Below are 26,092 nucleotides of genomic sequence, written 5' to 3' on the forward strand. Positions count from 1 at the left end.
TCTCTGGGCATTAACAGGCTGACTTCATTAGAAAAAAGAACCTTTAATTATCCTGTAATCCCAAGGCCTCTGGCATGGGAAAAGATTTCCTACTTGGGGTAAACATCTCAGGAGAATTCACTCACTTCAGTGCTGTTCCAGTGTGAACATAGCATGAATTTTAAATCTGGTTTTTCTTCTTAAAGCTGTCCTAGACTCTTCACTAAGAAGGCTGGCTGTGAAAATTATAGTGCTCTTATTGAAAAGAGTGGAGGCCTATTTTAAAGTTTCAGGTATGAAATTCAGATACTTGAATTTGAAGAAGTTTACCGCCCTCCAGGATTAGCCAGCCATGCAGCCACAACCTCATCTGTGCTAGTTAGAGCTGGGTTCTTTCCTCCAAACTTTCTAAAATAGAGAAAATGTCAGAAATTTGGGCCATTTGCTTTCCCAGCTCATGTCCCCCTCCCACAGATGAGCTGATCTGTGCTAGGAGAGGTTTCTGTCATGGTGAGGCATTTCTGAGAGATAATTTACTCAAACAACTAGGTGTGCTGGCACTGGGATCCCACACACGAAAAGATGCAGCAAATTGACTGTGAGTGGTTTGCTTTAAAGAAGAAGCGGGAGATTGTTAAGCAGATGTCTTCATGGCAATACAGCAAATTAAGTGGAGGAGTTCTGGGGTCTCTGGACTGTTTTAATAACTGATCAAAAAAGGAGAGAGAGAACATGAGCAGACAGCCACAACTGCAAAAGACCAGCCAGCCAGGATGTTTGCAAACTGTGCTACTGCCAAAATTCCCTGAAGGGGAAGAATTTACTGGGATGTTTGGTTCCTGAGAAAGATTTTTTTTTTTCTATAAGTGCTGTGCATATCTCCAGTTTCTGTTTTGTTATTTGGGGCTGGGATTCTCCATTATGCAAGCCTATTTGCCTTTTTAATCCACTATTATGTATGAGACTAGGAATGCTTTGTTGCACTAAAGGAGCGATGACTTAAGCAAGGAACTGAACTAAGGCCCTGACCAGGGCAGGGGGAGAACTGTTTTGGTTTTCCCTAGTTTTGAAGAATTTAGATGCTCAAAACTACACACCACAGAACAAGTACCAGGGTAAGTGAAGACTACTCCTTTTCCAGCCTGCCCTAAAGCATAGCTCAGACACTACAGTGAACAAAATCTCATCCTGTTCCCTTTTAATGAAGCCCAGCCTCCCACACCAGCAGAGGTTTGATATTTTCCTGAGATGCTGTCTGCAGTTTTTGCACAGTGAGGTCAAATCCTGATTTCAGTTACGGCAAACTTCTCTCCCTTCCACGGCATCCCTTCGAGACGAACTTCACCATGTCGTTGTCTGGAAAGCTGATGGGTGAAGATGAGTGAACCCTCTGAACTCTCTGGCTCCCAGGGCCCTCCAGCTGGATCACTATCGTCTTCAAGGCTGGTGTCGGGGGTGCGAGGTGGGTTCGTGGTAGGGCCCTATGTGATCGGTGCGGGGCTGCAGGGCATGTGGGTGTCTGCATGCCCCGGGGGCGGATGCCCGCCGGGATGTCCCTGAGGCAGAGCCGGTCTGCGGGAGCGCTGCCGGGGCGGGGGTGCAGCGGGGATGCGGCTGCGAGCCGCGTACGCCTGCCGGGGCGCGGGCAGAGCGCTTTGTGCGGAGCGGGGAGGCGCGGGGGGCGCCGCTCCCGCCCGGGCCGTGCCCACGCCGTGCCCGAGGGGCGGAACCGGGGCGGGACGGGGCGGGGCGGCCGCTGCCCCCCGACCCACGCGGGGCCCCGCTCGCCACTCTCCGGTGGCGGCGGCGGCCGTGGCGGGCGCGGCGCGGAGCCGAGCGGAGCTGGCCGCCGCCGCGGGAGCCTGGTGAGCGGGGAACTGCTGCCGGGGCGGGCACCGGGCCTCCGTCTCCCGGGACAAAGCCGGGCTGGGAGGGACCCCGGCGCCGCCACTCGGGGCCGGGGCGGGGCTGCCCGCGGCGGTGGGGCTGTGCCGCTGCCCACCGAGCATGCGAGCGGAGGGCCGGGGTGGGGGTCTGTAGCCGGCTCGGGGGTCTGTAGCCGGCTCGGGGCGCGCTCCGGTCCCGACCGGCATCGCCGCCCACCCCGGGAGCCCCGGCGGGCTCTGCCCGGTAAACTTTTCCCGGTCCTGGTTGGCGCCCGGCTCCCGGAGGGTCCGTCTGGCAGCCAGAGCTCCTTGGGCTGGGGGCTTGGGGCTTTTCTTTGCGCCGGAGCATCCTTGCGCCGCAGCCCGGAACCTCTATCCGAGGGAACAGGTAGCCGTTACATCGGGTCCTCGCCGGTGCCCCGGGACGCGCGGGGGCTTCGGGAATGCCTCAGACCCTGGTCCTGGCTTTCGGCTTGCCCGGGGACAGACCCAGGTCCTGGCTTTCGGTCCCTTATCTCTCGCCGATCCCGGCCTGTTTCCCCGCGCGGCGCCGCGTGGGTTGGTGCGGGTGGATCCCTGGTGCCCAGCCGGCGTGCGGACACGGGCCCGCCCCGGGATCTGGGCAGCGAGAAATGACGGCTGGAGACAGGGAAAGCCTGGTCTTTAACAGGCATTTGGCAGCGCCGAATGTTAAACCAGAAGTGAAGAGTTTTTTCTGGCTTCGGTGCCTGCTTCCCTCCCTCTGATTTTTCTTTTTAATTTGCTGGCTCTCATCAGGACACTTGTTCAACTTCGGGTGATGCTGGACATTGCGTGCTAGATCTTAAAGGAAACAAAGGATAATATATTTTTAAAGCTGTTTTCCCTGCAAATACCATTAACCTCATTGAAGGTGATAGAATATGCCTGAGAGTGATTCGCTGCCCTTTGGTTAATTCAGACTCAATGAAGTCTATGAAAAAGCCTGTCTTAAACAGTGTCTTCCCTAAAAAGAGACACACGGCAATCTGATTGGTGAATCCCACTGATATTCCCTTTTTTCCCTGCTTTTTCAAGAAGCAGATCCTAATTTATTTGCCTGCCAGACAGAAGAAGTCTGCAGGTGCTAATGGTTTAGCCGATCAAAGACACCCTTCCCATAGGTGCCACTTGAATTCGGAGATGCTTGTGGGTCAGTGGCTCTTTTCCTCTTCACTTTGTCCCACCCAGGCTCTTATTACTTGTCTTTCTTTATGCCATGTAGTGTGGGTGGCTGTTAGAGGGGCTGGCCAGGGCATCTCTGAGCCCAGAGGCAAGAATCTTTACTGCAGTGCAAGCTGGTTTAGGGGTGCATGCAATTGCAAAAGTGTCCATAGCTCTGGTGGTGTTCCATTATGCCTATGTGGAGGAAGTGCTTAAGGATCAGACTGGTAAATTTCGTTCATGTGCCTCCAGGATTGGAGTGTAAAAGTGCCTGTTCACTTGGAGACCCTCAGGAAAGGGACCTCAGTTTGCCTGGGGATCAGTTGGCCAGGGGACGATGACCTAAACTTGGTTAGATGAGGAAGGCTCTGTAGCCACGTGGAGAAATTGTGTGTCCTGACACCCTCAGCAGCCGGCTGCATTCTCTGTTTGATCTTCTTTCCCAATCCGCTGAGCTTTGCGGGAGTCCTCCTTGGAAGTATCTCCAAAGTTCTTAGTTCCAGGTTTAGTTCTACTGGCTAGAGTGCAATCAGACCTGGCCGGGAGGGGGGTGGCAGGGACAGGGACACAGGAATGCAGCAGGAATGTCTTGTTCCTGGGGCATTTCCCTCCTGGGGAAGGAAGATGGGAAGGAATCCTTGTCTGTAAGTAATCCAAGAGCAAAACGTTTCTCCCCTTGCAGACAATGAATCGTTTCAGCGAGCTGACACTGTTATTTGTGGCTCTTGGCAAACGAGATAAGAGCCTTCTGCCAGACACTTGCTCAAATCAGTGCCAGCCCCAGCCCTGCTGATTGCCTTTCACTGGGTGGGAGAGAAGCCTTTGTGTACCACGGCAGTAATCACAGTGGTGCTTCTGGGTGAAGGAAGGTTGTTGCTGGTCCCCTTGGTTACACAGTCTCTGATTCTGGTCCTTGTGTCTCCAGGCCTTTTTATTTTCCAGAGAGAGGATGCCACTTTGGAGAAGAAATTTTTCCTGACTGGCTCTGCTTGTGGGGCTGTGAACAGCTATTTCCAAGACCCCTTTTCTTTACCCTTGATCTAAACCTTGCATGAGGCTGGTTATACATGCTGATTAAGCAGGGAATTAGATCACATAGGAATGCTGCTCGCTTGATGTCTTCTCTATTACGGAGCTATGCTTAGAAGTTGAGACTTTTCAAGTGATTGTGTGGGCTTTAGCTAAGCTGTGAAAAAAGCCTTGTAAACAATATGCCTTTGTGATGAATGCAGAGTAAGTGTAATTATCACCCGTCCTATTAAAAATCTTCCAGTCTGAGGGCATAATCAAGCTAATCAGACAGTGTTGTGCTTTTCCAGATGACTAGGTGATCCTTTCGAGTGGCTCGGGAGCAAATGCAAAATGAACAGTGGAGGGCAGTGCAGAAGACGCAGTGGGCTCTCAGTCTGACCCACGAGGATTTGAAGATGTCTGCGTGCAGTGACTTTGTGGAACACGTTTGGAAGCCCGGCTCCTGCAAAAACTGCTTCAACCCGAAGAGCTCCCATCGGCTGCAAACACCCCCAGACGTGGGAGCTTGTGGCGTGCTCCCGGATGGAGCTAGGACCAAGCCCGAGAGCCTCGTGTTGGAAGACGAAGGTATAACTACTTCCCCCTTCTCAAAGCCAACAATTGCTGTGAAGCCAACAATGATAAACTCGGATGTTTCTGACGCGTGGGCGGATGTGAATATGAATGCAGATCTGTCACAGGTAATGATTAATCCAGTCAAAGCATGACTTCCCGTTACTTACCTATCCTCAGAGTGCTAGGAATATCTGTTACAAACGCTTCCTTCCCTTTGTTTTTCCTTCTGGTCTTGACTCAGGATTTTAAGGCATATATTGATTTCTCAGTGTATCTTTGGGTGAAGCTGAATGAGCTGTTGCTCACAAGCCATGTGCAGAGGAGCTTAAAAATACATTGTTTATTTAGGAACTTCCGGTTTTAAAATGAGGATGCGGGTTATTTTTGTGGGAAGTTTTACTGAAAAGATGTCTTGTCTGGTTGCAGTCAGTGCTGACTGGATCCGTGGTCTTTGTGGGTGAGGAAGAAAGTGCCCTGCCTTCCTACTCCTTCCTACCAATCTTTGCCAGAGCAGTAATGCCCTGTGGGTGTAGATCCTCGCCCTGACCAGTTGATACCAGCAGTGCCTCAGCAGAGTGACGCACAGGCTGCTGCCCCACTGCCTGTGGCATAGGTGTGCTCCTATTTCCCCATGCCCCAGAGCACAGTCAGGGCTCACCAGCTCTCTTAGCCTCTCACTGCTGTCCCTTTCTTTTCTCCTAAGGGGTGAAGGGCACACGAGTGGGACCTGCCATTGTTGGTGGTGTTTGATCTGTGCCCCCCCAATCCCTACTTCTGAGCATGGTTAGGCTGCTATCCCAGGATAACCCGTGATAGTCTGTGTCTGTGTTCTGGAGTCACACACTCTGGAGCAGTGTGAAATGAAAATAAGCAGAGAGAGGTGCAAATATTCCTTCGCCCTCTGAATCTTTAATTGCACAGTGATTCACAGACAGGATGACAGGTTGGACATGTTTCTGGCAGCAAACCCATAGGAAGAGAAAGGAGAATGTCTTATTCCAGTGCATTGCCATTGTTGGTAATGCAAGGATTACAAATCGTCCACAAAATACGACAAGTGTAGTTTTACCTGGAAAGCTTTGTGGAAATTAGTGGTGAGGTGAGCACAGCAAAATAGATGGTGAATTCCAGAGTGCTGTTGTGCAGAGCTGGGCTTTTGTTTTTGCAATTTGTGGGTTTGCTTACATTTTATTTGTGTTTCCTTTTGCATATGCTTGTTCTGACAAGGAATTTGTCTCTTTGACCCATGCAGGTCAGTTGGGGTGTGATTTCCGGCAAGCAACTCCTCCTGAAATCAGGAGATGCACAGCGCATCTGCCTTGACAATTTTGGCAATGGTGGTGTGAGAAAACCTTTCCTTCACAACCAGCCCAGCGACTGCTTGTCTTGCTGTCCTCCCAGCTATTCCATGGTGGGTCTGCGTGGCCTGGAGAGTCGAGTGGAGAGAAACGTCTCCATCCACAGCCTGGTACTTGTGGGTGAGGTGGGCAAGCAGGAGGACAGAGCTAAAGACAAGTTTGCCCTGCCTCATCAGGTCCCCTGCCCTAATCCATCTGCCTTGGGGGACAGAAGCACCACTAATTCCAGCAGAAACACTTCTTCCCAAGCCAGAGAAGGAGCGGCACTCCCTTCAGGGCGTGACTGTGGTCACATCTCCTCCGTCTTGGAAAGCGAAGGGGGCGAGTACTGTTCAATCACAAACTGTCACAAAGAGCACCCTGTCCCATGGGAGCCCTGTTGCACAGAGGAAAAGGCTGCACAGTGTGAGAAGGAGAGTCACACTCCCAGCGGGTGGAGGCAGCGGGATGCTCCCGAGATTCCAAGGCCAAGTGGCCGGGCAGTCAAGTTCAGCGAAGAGGAGCACAGAGCTGTGAACGTGGCCTTCTGCATCACGAAAGACCAGAGTGATCCTCTTCCCTATGCCCTGTGTTCAGACAGGAAAAACCTGGCTCTCCACACTGAGCCTGCCACCCTCCCTGAGACTACAGGGAGCTGCAAGGCAGCTGCCCTTGCTTTGTCCCAGGAGGATGAGGAGTTACCTCTCCCTGGGGAGCCTTCTGTCACTGGAGGCTCAAGCATCCCTCAGCAGGCTCTGGTGGAGCCACAGCGCCCTCGCCTCACCGAGCCAGCCCATGGTGATCCCATCTATGCTGAGAGCACCAAGAGGAGGAAGGCACAGCTGAAGGCTGTTGGCAGCCAGGCAAAAGCAGAGAAGCTGGCCCACGGCACTGCCAAGGAGAAAGCTGATGGGTTGTGGAGGGATGGTGGCTGGGCTTTGGGAGGTGAGAAGGAGCACCAGGACTCCACTGGCCAGGTGGCAGCAAAGATAACTATAATGACAGCACACACTGAGGATGATCACAAGACAATATTCCTCAGCAGCCCTGACTCAGCGGTAGGAGTGCAGTGGCCATGTATCAGCCCCACTTCCCACCCTGATTTTGGGACTTCATCACCTGCTATTGAGTCTGGACAGATTTTTCAAGCATCTGGATGTGAAAACAGCACAAGATTTCATCTGGCGGCTCCTGTCAAGACCTCACTTACTGAGAGTCCAGCCATCCCCCCAAAGATGTCCAAAAACAGCCAGCCAGGCAGTGAGGGGAGCCGTGTGCCTCCAGTCAGTTCCCACGTGGGAAGGTTTGGTGATGACAACAGCCATGATGGAGCTGGTGCTCAGCTGCTGCCAAGGAGCTGTACTGATACAGGTGCCTTTGGGGTGACCCCTTCCCCCTGCACTCATGGGAATGGGGTCTCTGTGGAGGAGTCCAGTAGAGGCCTGGCAGGCTCATCCTATGACAGGAGGCAGAAATACTATAACCCAACGTGGACCAAGCAGGGCCGAATAGAGGAGGAGGAGGAGCAGGAGGAGGAGCAGGAGGTCTCAAACCACCCATGGACAGGAGGAGCTGAGAGTGGAAGAGCTGGTGCCGACTTTGTGGATGACTGCCCGATACTGGAGAGCCAGACTGGAATGATCAAATCTTCTTCTTTCTCCTTTGATTTCCCTAAAGACAAGAGCAATGGTGTGGAGTTTGCACCGCCGCCACCGCCACCGAAAAAGCAGTCTAGGTACAGCCCCGTGAGTGTGTGCATGGTGGTCTGTTAACCCTTTGCAATTGGGAGCGTTGCTGCAGGAGTTCATTGACTGGGAGGTGCTTCCCATTCTTTTTTCCTCCTTTTCTGTCCAAAGGTGGGCTTTCAGGAGCATGGGGAGTGACTGCACAGCTGAAAAGCTATTTGTCTTTTTACTCTGAAAAGCTGTCTGATCTTTGCAAGTCTTGGTCTGAATGTCATGTGCACTTGTAAAAGCCCTCCAGGGCTGCAAGATATGGCCTTAAGTCCCAATATTCAAGTGAGAAAAAGGTCTGTGCTTGGGATGGCTGGTGTTTCCCAGGTCAGCTTCATTCTGTCTTGGCAGTTCCTTGTATGTTGAATAGCGTAGAAAACCTGGTTGCAATCTTCTCTTGTAGGTGGGACTGGGCAACTTTTCTTGATGCTAATAACAAAGACCTCCAAAATCAACATTTTCAGTTTGGCTCTAATGACTTTCTGCTTTCAAGGTGAACTCTCAAAGCTGCAGTTTCCCAGGGAGGGCTCCTTGCCTGCAAGCAGGTAATTGGAGCTTGCCCGACGATGTGGGCTTGTTATGTGTGGGAGCCACCTGGCTTCAGGCAACCTTCTGCTCTCTGCTTTCCTGCAAGTCAGGTTTGCAGGCAGGGCTACTGCAGGCCCCAAACAAAAGTGAGTGAGGGAGGGAGGGAAGGAAGGAGAGCTGTTCATCTGGGAAGGAAATAGCCCTACTAAGCAATTAAAAAAAACCTCAGGCTTACAATACTTAGTGTGCATTTAGTATCTGCAGCTGTGTGCATCACCAAACAAAAAAAAAAAACCAAAAAAAAAAAGGGGGGAAAAGGGAAAAAATAAATAAAACAAAGGTCAAATGGGGGAAGAAAATTTGTTTTTCTCTCCATTAATTATGTTGTCTGAATATACCAGGGAAGGACTTTCTCCTTTTGCAGGTGTCCCATATTTGCTTTATTGTGTGTGGCAGTTTTGCTACCTGAAACTGTGCATTGCAGTTCAAACAGATTCAAACAGATTTGACTCCAGCTCCTTGATTTAAAAGTCAAGAGAAGAAGGGATGGGTGTTTGGAGGAGAACTTGGCCTTGGGGTCCATGGTCAAGCTTATGTGTAGGCATCACTGACCTACAGGTTGAGACTGTGAATTTTCCATGTGTTTCGGGATTGGCTAACCCAGGGAACTAGTGTTTTAAGTTGGCCAAGAGGTGAACAAATGAGGTTTCTCAAGGGAAGGGAAGAGATGAACAAGTGGCTTTAGTTCTCCTTAATGCTGGGCTTCCTGCTGTGATGCCACATGCCTGCTGGAGTCAGAGGAAACAAAAGATCCACAAGCAAATGAGCACACAGATGTATTTGCTCTTGTCCTCTGTGTGGTGTTATGACACTAGAGGAGTGTGGAGCATTTTCTGCCCCTTTGAGGGACTTTTTCATGCTCCTGATGCAATTGGGCTGTCCCAGTTCTAACAATTTCTTTTGAGTCATCCTGATGAAAGCATCTGTGTGCTAGAAAGCCTGTGTGAAAGCAGGCAGGGAAACTGAGGTGAGGGAACACGTGGCATCCATGACTGGGATCTCTGGCAGAGCTGCAAACTCGCCAGGTGGTTGAGGTAGGTGTTGGTTACCCCCTGTGGCTGCAAGGCAGGTTGTGCTACAGGTATTTGTCTCCCAAGGGCCTTGATGCCTGTAGCTGAGCCCTGGGGCACCTTACTCAAAAGAGCTTAGTCCTGCCTCCAGCTATGGAAGCTGGAGCCCAGGGAGCCCAGGGAGCCCAGCCAGCTGAGGAGCAGTAAGGAATGATCTGATCAGACTCAGGTTTTGCAAGCCCTGCTCTGTTTCTTTGCTTTGAGGGTGCTTGGTTTTAGTCTCAAGCAAAGCAGGGGCTGCTGTGAGCGTGTCAATGCAGGAGCCAGGGTGGTGGGAGGGATAGCTGCATGCACAGCTGCTAAAATCACCATGGTGGCATTGTGTCACCCTGGGTGTTGTTGCAGCTTCAGGCCATGGCCTGGTGCTAGAGGAACATCCCCTCTGTTCATCCTGGGCTGCAGCCAAATACCTGAAGAACCAGAATCACAAAGATGATTCTGAGGCACATCCAGGCTCTCCCAGTGCCAGGAAGCCTATGAACATGGGCTTGTCCCTGATGGAAGAGCCACTGATTCTTCTGTTAGGCTTATGTACTCCCCACGCAGAGAGACCACCTCAGCCCAGGACATTCCCTGGTGGCTCAGCTGCAAAAACTCCTTTGGGGGATGGAGGTGAAGCCAGTGTAGACCTGGTTGTGGCACAGGCTTTGGACTGGGGGCTTAGCAGACCAGGGTTCATCTCAGCTGCAGGAAAGGCATGCAACTGTCCTTTTTCCTTCTAGATCTCAAGCTGCAGCAAGGCATTTGATTTCATGCTGGAAAATTAAGTTTGCCTGTTTGACTTTGCTAATGAAAATCAATGGCTTATTTTAAGGAAAACTTGCATGTGTGTTTGAATAGTTATAAAGCAGAGAAAGAAAAAGTGAGTCTGTAGATTTTGTTTTGTTCATCTTGGCTTTAACAATTAAAAGGGAAAATTTTTTTACAGGGTTCATTCCTTCCAGAGACTGAGGAAGCTCTGGTTTGGAAGTAAGTTGTCTCTTAGGATGGCAGAAGGAGCAATTTCAGGGGGGTTAAGAAGTTGTCACAAGAAAAGGAAAATAATGAATATGTGCCTGCTTTTGGTCCTATGTAAAGCTATTCTGGATCTCTTGCAACTCTTTCTTCGTACAATCCTCTTTTTCTGCTTGTTTGAAAAATAATAGATATTTGATGTTTGCTTGGTCTAGAATGACAGATAAGAAATAAGAAAGATAAGAAACAGAATGATAAATAAGTATAATTACAAGGAGGAGAAGGCTGAAAAGGGAAGATGGTGGCTGATCTTCCAAAAGCTGGGAAGGTAGTTGACTAGGGAAGGAGCTCACCAGGGAAAATAGGATCCCCAGGACATGTATGTGCAATGATGATTTAAAGGCTCTTTGGTGTAAAATGCACTAGTATGGCCTTCAGTTTCTTGGCACAAGGAATGAATCTTTGCTGAAATTTATGTCTCTCTTATGCAGAGGATCAGGCTTAAATGATCCTCGTGGTTTCTTCTAGCCTCCAGAACCTTGATGGCTAATTTATTTCGTGTGCCTCTTAAAGAAAGAAAACAGTGATGCTGTTTTGCATCTTGAGCCACTTTCATCACAATTAGTGCCACCTTCGAAAGGCAAAAGAAAGCTTCTGAAATTTGCTGAGTGCGCTGGCATGGGGTAGCAAAGGTGCAGCACAGCACTTCCCCACACCTGTCACTGCTGAACACAGCCAGGGAGAAAGAGCCTGAGGAGTGCCAGGATTGCCTGTTCCAGTGCTGCTGCCACCGCTTGCTGCCGGAGGGAGCAGAGCGCAGGAGTGTTACAGAAATCTGCAATGCTGGGAATTGGATCACAGGAGAGGAGCCAGGTGTTGGGAATGGGATCGCCAGGAAAAGAGCCAGGTTTGTTCCTTGCTGGGGAGGTGGTGCTGTCTGGTGGGGTTGTGCTGTATTTTCTTGCCAGGAATCAGTCTGTGACGGAGCAGCAGCTGTATCTGAGGCAGGATATTCCTCTTTTCTTATTGTTCCTGAGGCACCCATTTCTCCTTGGAGCTCAGTGTCAGGGTGTACCCAGTGACAAAACACACTGGCTTAAAACGTTGTCATCTATCAGCTTATCTTTTAGGAGTTTTTTTCTTTTAAAATTAAAGTCATTCACTCTTCTGTGTGTTTCCTGTCTTACCACTTAAAAAAGCACAGGGTTGAAAATGGAAATGAGATTCTTTACCTTCTTTACCACATTAGAGTATGCAGTGATTTAATTTTTGACTCACCTACCATCTTAATTCTGTATCCTATCTGAATTTTCCTGTGCATCTCCAGACTCCAAACCCTTGCTTCAACTTAATCTTGGCTACATAAAAACCCTCTAGTACAGGGAGGAGTAGCGTATCGCTCTGAACAAAGCTAGGAGTTCTTCAAACTCCTTTCTTTTCCTTACCTCAGTTTTGGTTTCTCAACATTTGCCAGCTGATAGCAGAAGGATAACTACAAATCTAAGCTTCAAATGTTGTAAGCTCCTGTATGCTGGGTTTTAATTTCCCTCTGCAACCAGGGGAAGATGCTGGAAGAAACAGCAAGTGGCAAGAGGAGGAAGATATAATTATTCACGTTTCATGATAGACAAGCATATGGTACAATGGTGCTTCCTCTTGTGTAATAATTATGCCTAGCCATATGTTGTGTTTGATGCTGTAATGCAAGTCTGGCTTTTCTCTCTTCTGTGCATTAGTTCCATTATTTTATACTGGGTGGGGGTGTCTTGTTGACATTATCACCAAACACCTCCTGGAGTGCAGTTTGCTGTGTGGTGATCTCTGTGTGTTCTCTGTTCTCCTCTCCTCGTTGTTCTGTCACATGATTTATAAAGCTCAGCTTCTCTGTTATCTGTTCACTCCTGTCATCTGTGCTGAGGAGGAGTGTCCTCCTCCTGCTGGCACAGCAAGGCTGGGAGACCCCTGTGATGGCACTGCAGAGTGACAGTGGCTCTGTGCAGGGCAGAGGTGCCTTGCACATCCTCCAGTGCTGCCAACAGGCTGCCCATGGGATGGCTGTGGGAAGGGAGCCAGCGGGAGCCTGGCAGCTTTTCTGTCTGAGGGGCCTCCTGCTCTCAAAACCTGCCCGTTGCACTTGTGGGAAGTAACCAGATCTCCGTGTCAAATCTCAGTCAGGAAATTCAAGAGGAAGGTATGTCCAAAGTCCAGGGATTCCTGGGGCAATATCCCAAGGCATGTGGGTCTTCTGCAGTTAGGAGAGCCATGCTTTGGGGCCCATCTCCACTGTCTCTCTGAGAAGTGCAAAGCATGCAGTTGGTGATGCAGCAGCATTAGGTGGGACCCTGATCTGTGGAGAAATGTGAAATTATACACATGGCTACTGGTCAAACTGAGATACAGGAAAGATGAAGCAAACCCTGGCCAGAGGTGCAACCTGAGACAAGGGAAATGAGCCGGGTCCCTTTTCAGTGTTAAGGGAACTCCAGACTATGGGTTTGTTGTTTTGTTTTGGTGTGCTTTTTTTTACAAGACCACTCTTTTCAATCTTGAATTGTTTCAGGCAGGACTGTGAGAATCATGTGGAAAGTCAGCTGGATGAAATTGTTCATGATGGGAAAGCTTGGAAATAGGGAATTGGAAGGGTTGCCTGAATATGCCAGGCTATTGCATAGAGGATGTTGAGTAATTGAAGTGTATTTTAAGCTACCAGAATAGTTGGAGAGCTGAAAATCTGTGAAATCCTTTGGGTTTAGGTTATTAGATTGGGAGAGCTGACTCTGGTGACCTGTTCTTTATGCACAGGCACACAATGACAGCTCTGGTGTTGCTCTTGAAGTTGCTGGTTATGTTTTAGGTGCTGAGCAGACATTTTTAAATTGATGTAAATTAACTACTGTTACATTTTTCTGAAGAGGAGTGTAGCCCACAGATGTTTACAAGTCAGTGGTGCAGGGCACAAACCCAGTGTTTTCTTTGGGTTTAGGATGGGTTGTGCTCTTTATTTCCAACACCCTTTGGTGATTTCCAATATCCTTTAGTGAAAAGGGCAAGACAGAAAATAGCCACCTGTGCCCTTGTGCTCAGGTGAGGTGGAAGGAATACTAGCAAAGCAGGGGATGTTTAGGGTAGCAGTAAATCAGGCTCCCACAGGCTGTTGCAGCAATGAGCTGTTCAGCTCTTGGGGTGGAATTTTACTGAAATGGGAGAGTTTGACCCTAGCAAGTTTTTGGTAGTAATTCTTCGGTGGAGTGGGCGGTATTTGATTGTGCAGGCTGCACCCTGCACAAGCAGCTCATAGGAAAAGAGGGAGATGTGGGGCAGAGGTAATTCCAGAGGTATTAGCTGGCCAGGCTGTAACATCTGAAACAAGAGCAGGATGTCGTTTAAGCGGCAAACAATTTCTATTTCGGTGCGCCTATTCAGGAACTGCGCTTTGCATCAGTCACGGCGGTGCGGGGAGGAAACGGGGCTCTCTCTGCATCTGCCTTCAGCCACGCTGAGCACAGCACAGCCAGGGCAGCAGCCAGCACGGCTCTGGCCGGCGCTGCGCCCAGGTTGCTTGGAGGAGGAATAGGTGTGGCTGGGCACGGCGGACCTTGGACCGCGCCGAGCAAAGTCTCATCTCTCCCTGAGTGCGGGAATGGTAAGGCAGCTCCGTGAGTTTGTGTTTAGTGATGGGAAAGAAACAGAAATGCACCAAGGTTTCGGGGGGGCTGGGGGAAGGAATGTGTTAGAAAACATCTCATCTATGTGAATCAAGACCAGATATTTTGCTAAATCTTTTTTCTGATGGATTCAAATGCCTCTTTGATTCTTGCTGGGTCAGACAGTGTACTGGCATGGGTGTGCACCCTTGTGTTTTTTCCACCCAAATTACTTAATGTTAAACATCGGAGAAAGTTATAGGATAAAGCTGCATCTTTATAGTAAAAAACAAAATATTTAAGTGCAGTTCATTACTTTCAACAGCATTAGCCATAACAGACCTAAACCCCTTAAACTCTCTGTCTGTCTCTCTTTCTCCCTCTCTCATTTTTTAAACTGTGACCTGTGTGGTTCATTGTGAAGTTTTGTAAATTATCGCCAAGAGACTTGCTGTGATAAATTCATCACTGGTGGAAGATCAGTGTCTCTCCTGAAGCATACCTGAACTGGTTTTTACAGCCTTATTTTCATCAGCCCTTGAGTATTTTTAGACCAAGGCTGCTCAGGCAAATGAGGAAGTCTGGCAGAAGTTTCTTCCGGGCTTCTCATACACTCTGCTCTCCATGTGGTGGTGTGGACACAAGAGTAAGTGCTTTGTCTGGATTGGGAATGAAACGTTTCTCAATCTTCAAATAAAAGTCTGTGTCTGCTGTGCTTGGGAGTTTTGGATGAGGAGGGGTCCCATGCATGTGACCAGGGTGCCACAAGAAAACGGTCGTGCATGTCTTTGTTTGTCTTTCTCAGCAGCCATTCAGCCGTCTGATTAGGAAACACCGGATACCTTCCAGCAAGATAGCTGGTGGAAGTCCTTTTACTTCTGTACAAGTCTGCTCCTAACCTTTTTACATTCTTAATCAATGTGTTGAATTTTATCAGCAGATTGGCAGTTTTGCTTAAAAAATGTGGGCTGATAACCTTTGTGTTCTGGCTGACGGAGTGGGAACTGTACTGATGCTAAGAGTGTTTATGTTCTTCTGTGCTGCCAGATTTCAACAGTTTCTGTTGTTTTCCAAGGCAGAAACATGAAGAAAATGCAGGGGAAATTGTTTATCTTAGCAAAAAATCCTGCTTGCCTAAACTGGAAATCATGACCTAGCAGGTTATAAGCCCAGTTTATGGTTAGTTTATTTATTTTTTAGGTGGAAGCTGCATGGAAAACTGCAGGTCTTACATTAAAAACTGTGTGGTAGGTTCTGAGTTTGGCAAACTCATGTTTTCTGCAGAAATGGTTCTTCTTTTATAAGGTGTTGGCTGTTAACTGTGATGCATGGTTGGAGAGGATGGACTCTTCTGCTACCTCCTGCCTCTGTCATGCAGGAATGGGGTTCACACACCCAGCCTCAACTTGCCTTCTGTAAAATGGGAGCAGTGATGCTACTTCCTTCCCTTGAGAACTTTGTTGAAGGCAAACACTGGTGGGTCCCCACTTCTGAGTGGCAGTGGCCAAAATAGGATGTGGTCCAGGACCTCACATGTTCTAGGTGAAGGAGGTGCAGACTTCAGCTGAATGCTCTTGGCTCAGTGGCTTTCCCTCTCTGATCAAGCACAGCTAGTTTGGCTTGGGGACTGCAAGCCTATAACCTGCTCAGAGTCTGTGGGATGCAATTCCCCAGGTACTGGAGAAAGAAGAAAAGTGCACAGGAATGAGGTAGTTTGGTGTGATAATACACTGTGCAGTGTGTGGATAGGCAGAGACCAAACTAAGGCTGCTCTCAGCTTGAATCTCCATGCAAAAGTGCAGGCAGGATATCCTTTTGCCATCTGTCTCCTGACTTTTCTTTCACTCTCTCTAGGCACGCTCTGAAAATGAACCCAAGTAACACTGAGTTGGAGAGAGTCAGCAACAGCTCTGCAGAGAGCCTCAGCCCACCCTTCAGGAGTGCCCATGTCAGCTTCACGGCCGGCTCCAGCGACAGCCTCGACTCGGACACACAGACCGGCAGCGATGGCAGTAAGTGACCACTGCCTGTGGGAGAGGTGGCATTGTACCTGAGACCCACTGCCCATGGGACGGCATGCTCGGGGCAGGGGTCATGAGGGTCCAGTCCCCAGCTCCCCCAGTGACCCTTCATCTTCCCACTTCTCCTACCCTTCTGCCTCTTAATGCACTCTAGATGAATATGGCAGAGTCAGACCAACATCACAGACTTTTTCATTCAGCACGTGCCAGTATCATTCACCCTGTAGATCTCCTCTTGTCTAGATAAAATCTCCATATAGAAACAATCCTGATTGTGCTTCATGCATTTCACATTGTCACAAAAAGCCCTGCTATAGAAAGTCCTACATAGATTTGAGGAGTACCAGAAGGAGTTTTGTGCTAGACATGATCTCTCCCTCTCATTGTGTTCCCAGTTATTTCTTAAGGGGAAAAATCTGCCTGCACTCGTTTAACTGAGATTAAAAAATACTTACTATGAAGTCACTTTTTTTCATCAGTGTGTAACTTAGACATGCACTAACGTGTTCAGCAGCTCAGAAAGTATTTCCTTAGCAAGAGCAGCCTTCATGTAGTGGAAGTTCTGTCTTTCCAAGAGCAACAATGTGCAGCAATAAAATTAAGAGCCAGAGCTCTGGAAACTCTGTTTTTCCACCACTAACTTGGGAGTCTGAGAGTGAGACCTTGCCAGGAAATTGTACAGGGGTAAGAAAAACTCACATATGTTGGATCTTTACTTGCTAGGCACAGAAGCATTTTGCTGTCAAAAATGATAGGAACAAGAGGATTTCTCTGCCTTCACTAACAGAAGCAACTGTTTAAACTCATCATGGGGAAGATGAGTTTTTAAATGAACACTCAAATGCAGCTGGTCTTGCTGATGCAAGCAAGAAGCTGTGCAGTCAGTCACTGAGTGAGGTGAGCTCAAATTAATTGGCTATGTCAGATGTTAAAATATGAAGTGGAGGAGAGCTTTTAAGCCCTTGACACGCAGAAGGCCTCCATGCTGAAGGTGCAGAGCACTGTTAGAAGAGTTGTGAAAGAGGTTAATTCATTACCCTCTGCTTGGGGGAGAGCCCAGCAGCATATAAAAAAAACTTAAGAGCAGTTTGGCATTTGTGGCTAGGCATGTGCACCGGTTGCCAAAGATTCCAGTGCTGACGTTTGTTTCCTAAGACTCTCTCAAGTAAATCTTGTCTCTTGAAACAGGGATTCAGCTGCACGTCCTGGCAGAGATGCCTCTGGTGAGGTACTCATGGACTGCACACTGAAGAATTTCTCTTGGCTCTATCCTCTGTTAAAGCCCCGTGGATGGAAGTGGCATGAGGTGCCATGCTGAATGATCCCTGCCTGTGGCTTTTGACAGGGTTTTAATAGAATCTTTCCTGTGGACCCATTAGAGTATGATGTGGGTTTTCACTAAAGCTTGGGGCATGAATCTCAATTGTTAAGGCAGGTATTTCTTAGCTGAAACTGGAGACCAGTCACTTGCTGGGCAACTGGGTGTACAATGCAGGCACACACCTGGGGCAAGGGTCCAACAGGAGTCAGATAGCTTAGCACCCAGGCACTAGGGCAAAAGAGACGTGTGCTGATTCATGTTTCCTACAGAGCTGTTTCTGAGCACAGAAATGGGCTGTTGAAACAGCTTTGCATGGGAGACAAACCTGCAGAAGCTGAAATCAGTGCTGCTCATTCCTGAGGTATCTCTCAGTGATGTTGGTGTGATGGGATAGATTACGGGAGGTGCACACAGAGGGCCTTGGCACTGGAGGAGACAAATGGGAATTGACCAGTGCTACCACAGTCTGGTGAGGAGGGATAGGGCCAAGTGGTGCCAGCATCCACTCTGGTAGCTGAGAACCAGGGGATCTGCCCTCACCTCACGTGGTCTCAGGTGGTGGAGCAGCTAACAGGGATTGCTGCTCTATCACAGCTGGTACAAACCTGCAAGTGACGCGCAGGGACAGGCTGGGAGCTCAAGGACCTGAGCTCCTGCACTTGGAGGTTGTTCGTGATTGCTGGTGAGTCACTTGGGCTATGAGGAGACAAGTGCCTTCTGCGGGCTGACATGGAAAGTGCCCCAGGGCATTCCTCTGGAGCAGGCAGAAAGCTGCTGTGAGGAAGTGCCTGCTGGCAGCTGAACCCTCAGCAACAGCTTTGTGAGGAGGAAGGATTGTATGCTACCACTCCGCAGCTTTGGAAGATGGATTTAAAGAAAGCAATAGATCCTGCTATCTGCTAAACTATTTGCTATTTGCTTGGAGCAAAACCCCACCTTTCAAGGTTTACACTTGCATATGAGTTGTTAGCAGAGTCCCGTTTCTCATTCAAGTGGCATAGACAAATTCCCTTGAATTATTGTCTCTCTTCTTTTAATTTCCCCTCTACTCCTCATGTGTTCTGTCTCTATGACCTGAAATTATTGCTCTTTATTTCAATGTCAGATCACCTTTCTGTCCTTTTTTTAAATGTCCCACTTCTTTCATGGCATGTAAATGTATTACCCATCTCCATTCTGGCTCAGGTAGGAAAGCAGCTGCTATGGCTGCCCCAAATGAGCCAGCCATCCCAACCCAATCCATGTGCACTTGGCATGTGGAGCTGCTTGGGGTTTAGTGCTATGTAGTGGGGCCAGCCTGCCCTCTGAGCAAAAAATAAGCTGGGAGACAGGCCGTGGGGGGAAGGCCAGATTTTTTTCAGCAAAATGGAAATTGCTAAAATCCCAGGCTTGCTCAGCAACCCTTCCCCCGTGTGAAGCAGAGAGAAAGGTTCGATGTGCTTGGAGTGCTCCAGTACAGCCAGAGGGCTGGAGCTGTGTGCCATGAGTCACTCTCTCCTTATCATGCCCTGATGCTGAAGCACTGGGTGGCAGCTCCCAGGTGAGAGAGGCTGTGTTTAAAAAATTGTCCTTGTATCAAGTGCTTCATTCTTACCTCCCAATGGATGACATCACAGCTTAAATATTTACCCTCTACTACCTTTTTACTATTGTATATGCAGTTCATAGGGGAGTGGTTTCAAGGGTGGGGAAGTGCATTTCTCTGGATGGCTGGTTGCAGCCTGCTTTGCAAACCTGCTGTATTAAACTGGATTAAATCCCTAACCCCTCCAGTGAAACTTTGCAGTTGTGAATAGCTGAAGACTGTGGGTTGGATTCAGATGTAACTTGGCTTGCTGCTTTTCTTCCCAGCCAGGGCCCTGGGGGTGGCAGGGATATGGAGAAGGACCTGTGCTCTCAGCCTGCAAGGCCCACTCATGACATCTTCTTGTGTGTTGCTATCTCCTAGGACACTCATCTGAGCCGAACCACTCGCCTCCTCCAGCTGAGAGCCAAGTGTTTCCCTCTGTCCCTTTCCTTTCTGTCTCCACTGAGGATGGTCCCTCCTCTGCCCCCAGCTGCCCACCCCCTCTGCCCCAGAAGAAGACAGTGATCAGAACTGTGTCTTCTCCAGATGGCTTTTTTGGGGGACAGGCATCTTCAGGCAAAGCAACTGGTGCTGCCAACCCCAGGCTGAATGTCAGCCATTCTGAGAGTAATATGTGCCTCCGAGAGGAGCCTCCCTTCATCCACCCAGCCCGCCTGTGGGGCTGCCCTGGTGCCTTCTCCTCCTCCGAGTCCCTGGAGAAGAGCTCCAAAGGAAACAGCTACTGGGGCTCCAGCACCGCCAAGAGCACAGGGGCTTGCGGGCCCAGCAGAACCCTCCAGTCCCTCTCCTCCTCACAGCTCAGCGTGTCCAGCCAGGTGTCCTCGGCCTCCAGCCTCCACAACCTCCTGAGCAACATGGACAGCAAGGAGGGGGTGTACAGCAAGCTGGGGGCGCTGTACGCTGAGTCCCTGCGCCGCCTGGTCGCCAAGTGCGAGGACTGCTTCATGCGGGAGCAGAAGAACGAGCTGCACTTCAGCGAGAACAACTGGTCCCTCTTCAAGCTGACGTGCAACAAGCCCTGCTGTGACTCGGGGGACGCCATTTATTACTGTGCCACTTGCTCCAAGGACCCTTCTACGACCTATGCTGTGAAGGTAAGTCCACAGCCAGGAGGTGTACAGGCCTATCTACATCTTCTAGGTAGAGATGTGTGCACTAGCAGCACATGGCATCTCATACCATGACTTATTTTCTCTGCTTGTATTTCTCACAGGTGAAGTTAGGCAAGCAAAACCCCTTCCAAAATTGCCCCTTTGCCTTTACTGCTTGCGAAGGTTAATTTGGAGAAGGAGTTTTCATTGTAACAAATGCCAGTCAGATTTAGCTTATTGCTGAAGGGGTCTGAAACCCAACCATGTTCTCTCTCTGAAAACATCTTTGTGCAAATACTCTGCTGTAAACTCAGAGGCATTCGCCTCTGATGACACAAACTGATGAAAGGCTGCTCAAAAGACAGCGTTTTTGCCTCTGCCTGCCTTTTAAGTGGAAGCTCTGACCCAGATACTGAGTGCTTATATGATCTTGAAACTACAGACAATAAGATATTGCAGATCCCAATTAAACAATGCGAGGCTGACCCAGACATGCTGTGTAAGGTCAGGTCTGAAATATTTTCCTGTAACTCCATGGAATACATGTTTTGAAATGGAAACTTGAGGTGCAATAGTTCAGCTCTTTGAAACCTGGATAAGTAAGCTTATCCAACCAGTTCCATGGACATCCTGTGGATTTTGGGTTCTTCATCAATGTTACTACTTGAATACAGAGATTTTAATTTCCCTTCTGACTTAACACTGGGGACATCTCGCTGCTGCTTATTCCTCAGGTTGTTTTCAAAGCCTAAAGTAATTCCCAAAAAAGCACTGTCAGAGATGCATTAAGGAAGGAAAAAAAAAATCTCTGCTGAATACTTCCCACCATTATGAACTCTAAGGGTTGTTTTAGAATGTTTTAATACATCCCTAAGGGATGTTCTAGTTAAGTGGTAGCTTAAAAGCCAGTTCATATCCTAAAGGAAGTACAGCCAGCCCAACAGGGGGGCTGTAAGTAACCAGAATCAAATTAGATGAGATCTTGCACCAATACCCTTAGTCCAGCACTCAGAGCCACAGCTTTTCTTGTGTGTTACACCTAAATCTATCACAACTTTCTTCCTGAAGCCTAAGAACTGTTGTGCTCCTTTTCAATCTGCAGTTCCCTGTGGCACACCCACAGCTTTGCTTTTGCCTGCTGTGCTAGGTGGGGTTCAGTAACTCAGCTCTGTGGCTGCAGTGCATGAATTCCTGCCAAGGCAGAGACAGCACATTTCAGCCTCCTGACAGGACTGCACTTGTGTCCCTGTGTGTGAAGTGGGCTTACTCTGTGCCCTAGGTACACTGCAGAGTGGCTTAACAAAGTCAAAGCCACTGCAACAAGGCCATGCTCTGTGCCATCATAGTGATGTTGTGTGTGTGTTTATCCATGTGCATAGATACGATTCCTGTGTGCCACCATCCCTTTGGCAGCCAGAGCAGGGAATGAATAATTGTGAAACAATTCAATTGGCTGAGCCCCTCCTGGCTCCTGGTATAGATTTTTTGACATGAAAGAGATCATAGACCTGTAGTTAATATTAGACTTGGAGAGCTCAAAATGGGCAGAGGATCAGACTTGAGCCAAGGAGCCTATTGAGAAAAAAGCCAGAGTCTGAGCTGTGCACAGACAGACATGACTATGTATAAAGTAGTTTGGAAATGCCTTTAGAGGAATTAAGCCAAGATCTGCTCCATGCCTTGGCTTCTTTCTCCACTAGAGGTGTGTGACTAAGCCAGCCCAGGCTCCTACTTGGAGCTTTCAGCAGGGAGGATGCCTCTGGTGCAGCCAAAATCAAGAAGAATGGCTGGATGGGGAAGATTTCCCTGTATTCGTTTGGCTGTAGTTATTCTTCCAGAGACTTCTCTCTTGCCAGGAATTCCCCCCCTTTTCCTATGCCTTACATGACTTTCCTTTGGGAGGAGGAACAAGCAGGTTTGTTAGCCAGAGGGCTGGAAGGCCTGCTCTGCATTTGGGGACCTCCTGCATCACCCTGGGTCCCACTGCATTCATCTGCATTCTGCCTGTCTCTCCAAAGCTCATCTTTCCACAAATAAGCCAGGGCAGGGTATTTTTGTTTAGAAAAGAGAGGAAAACGGGGATTTGAAATGCCCCATCTCTACAGTTTTGTCTCATCTGAGTGAATTATTTGTAAATGCCTGGATTCAAACCCTTGCTAGAGGAATACAAAAGCAGCCCTTTTCTTCAGCTCCTCTCTATTCTTGTGAATACTTTAACTCGGAGGCAAAATTGATTTCTCGTCGGGTTTTGCACACATGCTGTGACTGGCACTGGCACGCTCCAGGCTTTCAAACCTTTTATGCTGAGTTTCAGCCTGTTGCTTACTCCTCTGGATGACATATAAACACATCACTAAATAAAGGGGAAAAAAGTACAATAGAAATGCCAGAAGGCCCCATAAGCTAATGGATACTCTTATAATAAGCCTGGCTTTGAGTCTCTAATGCAGTATAAAGCTAAAATAGGGAAGAAAATGATGATAGAAGTCATGTAGGTTAAAGAGAATCCAGATTATAAAATGCATTTTTCTCCCTAGAGTTTGCTGCACTTTGACTTCTTTCTAGGCCTGTTGTAAGCTCCCATTTTCTCTTTGGTGGTTTTTTTGTTTGTGCTGAGGAGTACAGCTTATTGCTGTTTTCCCTCAGCCATTGATCAGGGGCTTGAGAGCAGTTGCTGATACACAGAAGTGGAATGGTTGAGGAGGATGTGAAAGTGGCTCCAGGGCTTGGGACCAGAGAAGGATTAGGTGGGAAGAAAGTGCTGGAGGCTTCTGTCCCCCCCTCACCACGAACAGCACTATTGTTCACAGTCGCCTCACATTGAATGGGGCCTCATCCAGGAGTGTTAACTATCTCCAGAGATGGAGACAGCATGTCTTCTGCCACAAGCTTTGCTTTTCTCCCTTCAGGAATGTCTCTTGGGTTGGAGGAGTTTATCTCAATGATATCTGTGATGTAAAAGATGTGTTGCTTCTGTTGGCAGTGAAACAAAATCTTCAGAAGTTATTCATGGTAGGACTACTGTCCTCCTTTCCTCCAGTTACTGGGCATTGCCTGGCAAAGGAAGCGTGCCCAGAAATGCAACCCACACAGCTGGTGGCTAAGGTTGGGCTGTTGCAGGACAAAAACAATCCTCAAATTAGGAGATAATTTAAAGTGCTTAAGGAATCAATGCACATCTTGCTTCTCCTGTTGTCTTCTGGAGCATCTGCAAATCACAGCTTAGCATCCCACCTCTCAGCTTCTGGTCTCTGCCCTGTCTCTGTCTGATGAGACTTTTCTTTTGGTCTCTTTTCACAGATTTGTAAAACCCAGGAGTCCAAGGTAGCTGCTTCCTACTGCAGCCCTGCAGTGCCAGTTCACTTCAACATCCAGCAGGACTGTGGGCATTTTGTGGCCTCCGTCCCCTCCAGCATGCTGCTGGCCTCAGATGTGGGGAAAAGCATGGCTGGAGATGGCTTCCATCCCTCCCGCAGTGCCAGCGAGCATGACTGCGTGGTGGTCATCACCCGTGAGGTGCCGAGCCAGACCACCGCCGACTTCGTGAGGGACTCGGTGATGCTGCACCAAGCCAAGCCGGAGCTGTACGAACGCCGCGTTTGCTTCCTGCTCCTCCAGCTCTGCAACGGCTTGGAGCATCTCAAAGAGCATGGCATCATCCATCGTGACCTGTGCCTGGAGAACCTCCTGCTTGTGCCCTGCAAGCCCCCCATGAGCTGTGTGAAAGCCAAAGATGACAAACACTTGCCCCGCCTCATCATCAGCAATTTTTTGAAAGCTAAACAGAAGACTGGAACTGGAGACTCCAAGCTGAAGAAGAGCCAGGCCCGGCTGGCCCCGGAGATTGTGTCGGCTTCTCAGTACAAGAAGTTTGATGAGTTTCAGACTGGTATTCTCATCTATGAACTGCTGCACCAGCCCAACCCCTTTGAGGAGAAGGTGCACCTCAGAGAGCAGGAGTACAGCCCTGAGGACCTCCCTGCTCTGCCCAGCCTGTCCATCTACTCCCGGGGACTCCAGCAGCTGGCCCACCTACTACTGGAAGCAGATCCCATCAAGCGCGTGCGTATCACCGAGGCCAAGCGGATGCTGCAGTGTCTGCTTTGGGGGCCCCGAAAAGACCTCATGGAGCAGCCCCTGAGCCACGAGGAAGCCCTGCGCCAGGTGCTGCAGAACTGGGTGGACATGAAGCGTGCCCTGCTCATGATGAAGTTTGCAGAGAGGGCCGTGGACACGGAGCGGAGCGTTGAACTGGAGGACTGGCTGTGCTGCCAGTACTTAGCATCTGCTGAGCCAGCCTCTCTCTTGCACACATTAAAACTGCTGCAGCTGCTCTGACCTTGGCTGTGTCTCGGAGGCAGCTGAGGGCTCCTGACTGCCTTGTGGCTAAAGGTAGACAGCCCTTTCATATGGGAGAGGTTTGAAGCTCAGCTGCGAATGCATGTTCAGCTCCTGGCCCGCACTGCAGTCAGAGTGCACACGGCATGTTTAGTATCCCCAGCACTGTTAGTTTGTGAGCAGGCAGAAGTGGGAACCTGCCCCTATTTTGGGGGATTTTTGGTTTTTTGGTATGGTAAATGTGGACTAATAAACTCCTGCCTGCATGTGTGCATGTTTCTAATGAGTTCACTGTACCGAGTTGATTTCTGTGCCTATGGGACAGTCCTGTGATCCCCACCGCTCCCAAAGCATCAGAGCCTTTTTGCCTGGGAACAACACCACACTCTAGAGTGGGTAGCAGGGATGAGCGGGTGGCTGATTCTCTTCAGGAGCAAGGGTAGTTAACTTAATGCTCCTTTGCAAGGGAGAACCTGGAGCTTTCAAATTCACATCTTTTGGGAGTTTTTGCATCCATTTTGCTTTTCCCTTTCAAAACAAAAATTACTGCTTATTTCTGTGTATCAGGTCTTTTTTTCTCTGTGGGCAGTTCAGGATCAGCTGCCTGTTACTAAATTAGATACTAATACAGCCTGGCTTTCCTGTGTAGTGATGCAGCTGTAGTGGAGCACCACTGTTGCATGGGAAGGGGTGAGAGGGAGCTCAGGGCGGGGTCTGTTCATGAGAATGATGCTGGGAATTACCCCTTGTAAAGCTAATGAAATGGAAAATCCCCAATTCACCTCCAAGGCCTTGGGGGGAAAGCCAGGGCCAGGTTGCTTTGCTTTCCACATCCCTTCAGCTCCCTCCCTTTGCCTGGTAATTCACCTGTCCCTTCTGTCTAACATTTATTTAACTCCTTTATCGTGAGATGAGCTGGCGCGTGAAAGGCTGGGGCCACTGCAGGCCAGCAGGGTCTTATTGCTGCTGGTGTTTGAATTAGAAATGCAAAGGGCTAGGTGCACTGCAAGCATGTTTCTCCAACAGATGGGAGGCAGGAGCAGCACAATGAAAGATGGAGAAACTGGCCTGGCTCCCTTCAGCCCCTTTCCCTCCATCCAGACATAGAGCAGGCACTCAGTTTGGGAGAGAGGCAGTGTTGCTGAGGAAAAAAAAAAAGATTTTTCACCAGTTGCAAGCTTCTTTTACTTTTCCACCCCAACATGAGGCAGAGATGAGTGCCCTGCTCCTGACATCAGTTCTGCAGCCCTTGGAGAAGCGGTAAATTTGGGACATTTGGAGAGAGCCCAGCATCAGCTTAACTGAGACAGGATGTCACTAGCTGAGCTATCCACCTCCCAGCTCTAAGAGGGAGGCATTCATGAGCACCTTCCTCCAGCCTTGATTCACCTTCAGACACAGCCTGGTCTTCTGGGGAATTTTAATTCCCCAGGTTTTCTTGACACTTTGTGTACTTTCTGTGAATCCTTTCCAGGCTTCTCACCTGGATCTTTCTTTTTTTAAATCTGTTTGGCTATGGTTGCTGCTGATGGGAGGGGATAGTTCCTTGGCTGGGCACCCATTTGCAATTAATTTCCCCTGATCCCCTTAGGGAGGAGGCTGTGCACGTCCCTGCCTGCTGGAAGAATGTGGGATGGCTCCAACTGTGACTGCTGGGAATTTTTATACACTGGCTTTCTTGCATCTGACTTTTGGGTCCACTTCCCTCTGGTACAGGTAGCAGGAGCTTTCTGGCTTGGGAACCACTGTCCATCCCATGGATCATCCTGGGCA

The 26,092-nt window shown here is 49.1% G+C and overlaps 1 protein-coding gene across 1 annotated transcript; it reads left to right on the forward strand.

Annotated features, from left to right (window-relative positions):
• Positions 1–1,750: 1,750 nt before the first annotated feature.
• PRAG1 (PEAK1 related, kinase-activating pseudokinase 1) lies at positions 1,751–24,605 on the forward strand. The gene is made up of 6 exons (XM_066548178.1): positions 1,751–1,844; positions 4,367–4,759; positions 5,887–7,706; positions 15,815–15,972; positions 19,251–19,984; positions 23,282–24,605. Exons 2-6 carry the CDS (start codon positions 4,403–4,405, stop codon positions 24,317–24,319), a joined length of 4,107 nt encoding a protein of 1,368 aa, XP_066404275.1. The 5' UTR covers positions 1,751–1,844; positions 4,367–4,402; the 3' UTR covers positions 24,320–24,605.
• Positions 24,606–26,092: the final 1,487 nt, after the last annotated feature.

Source organism: Molothrus aeneus, chromosome 4, assembly GCF_037042795.1.
Source record: "Molothrus aeneus isolate 106 chromosome 4, BPBGC_Maene_1.0, whole genome shotgun sequence".
Classification (NCBI taxonomy): domain Eukaryota; kingdom Metazoa; phylum Chordata; class Aves; order Passeriformes; family Icteridae; genus Molothrus; species Molothrus aeneus.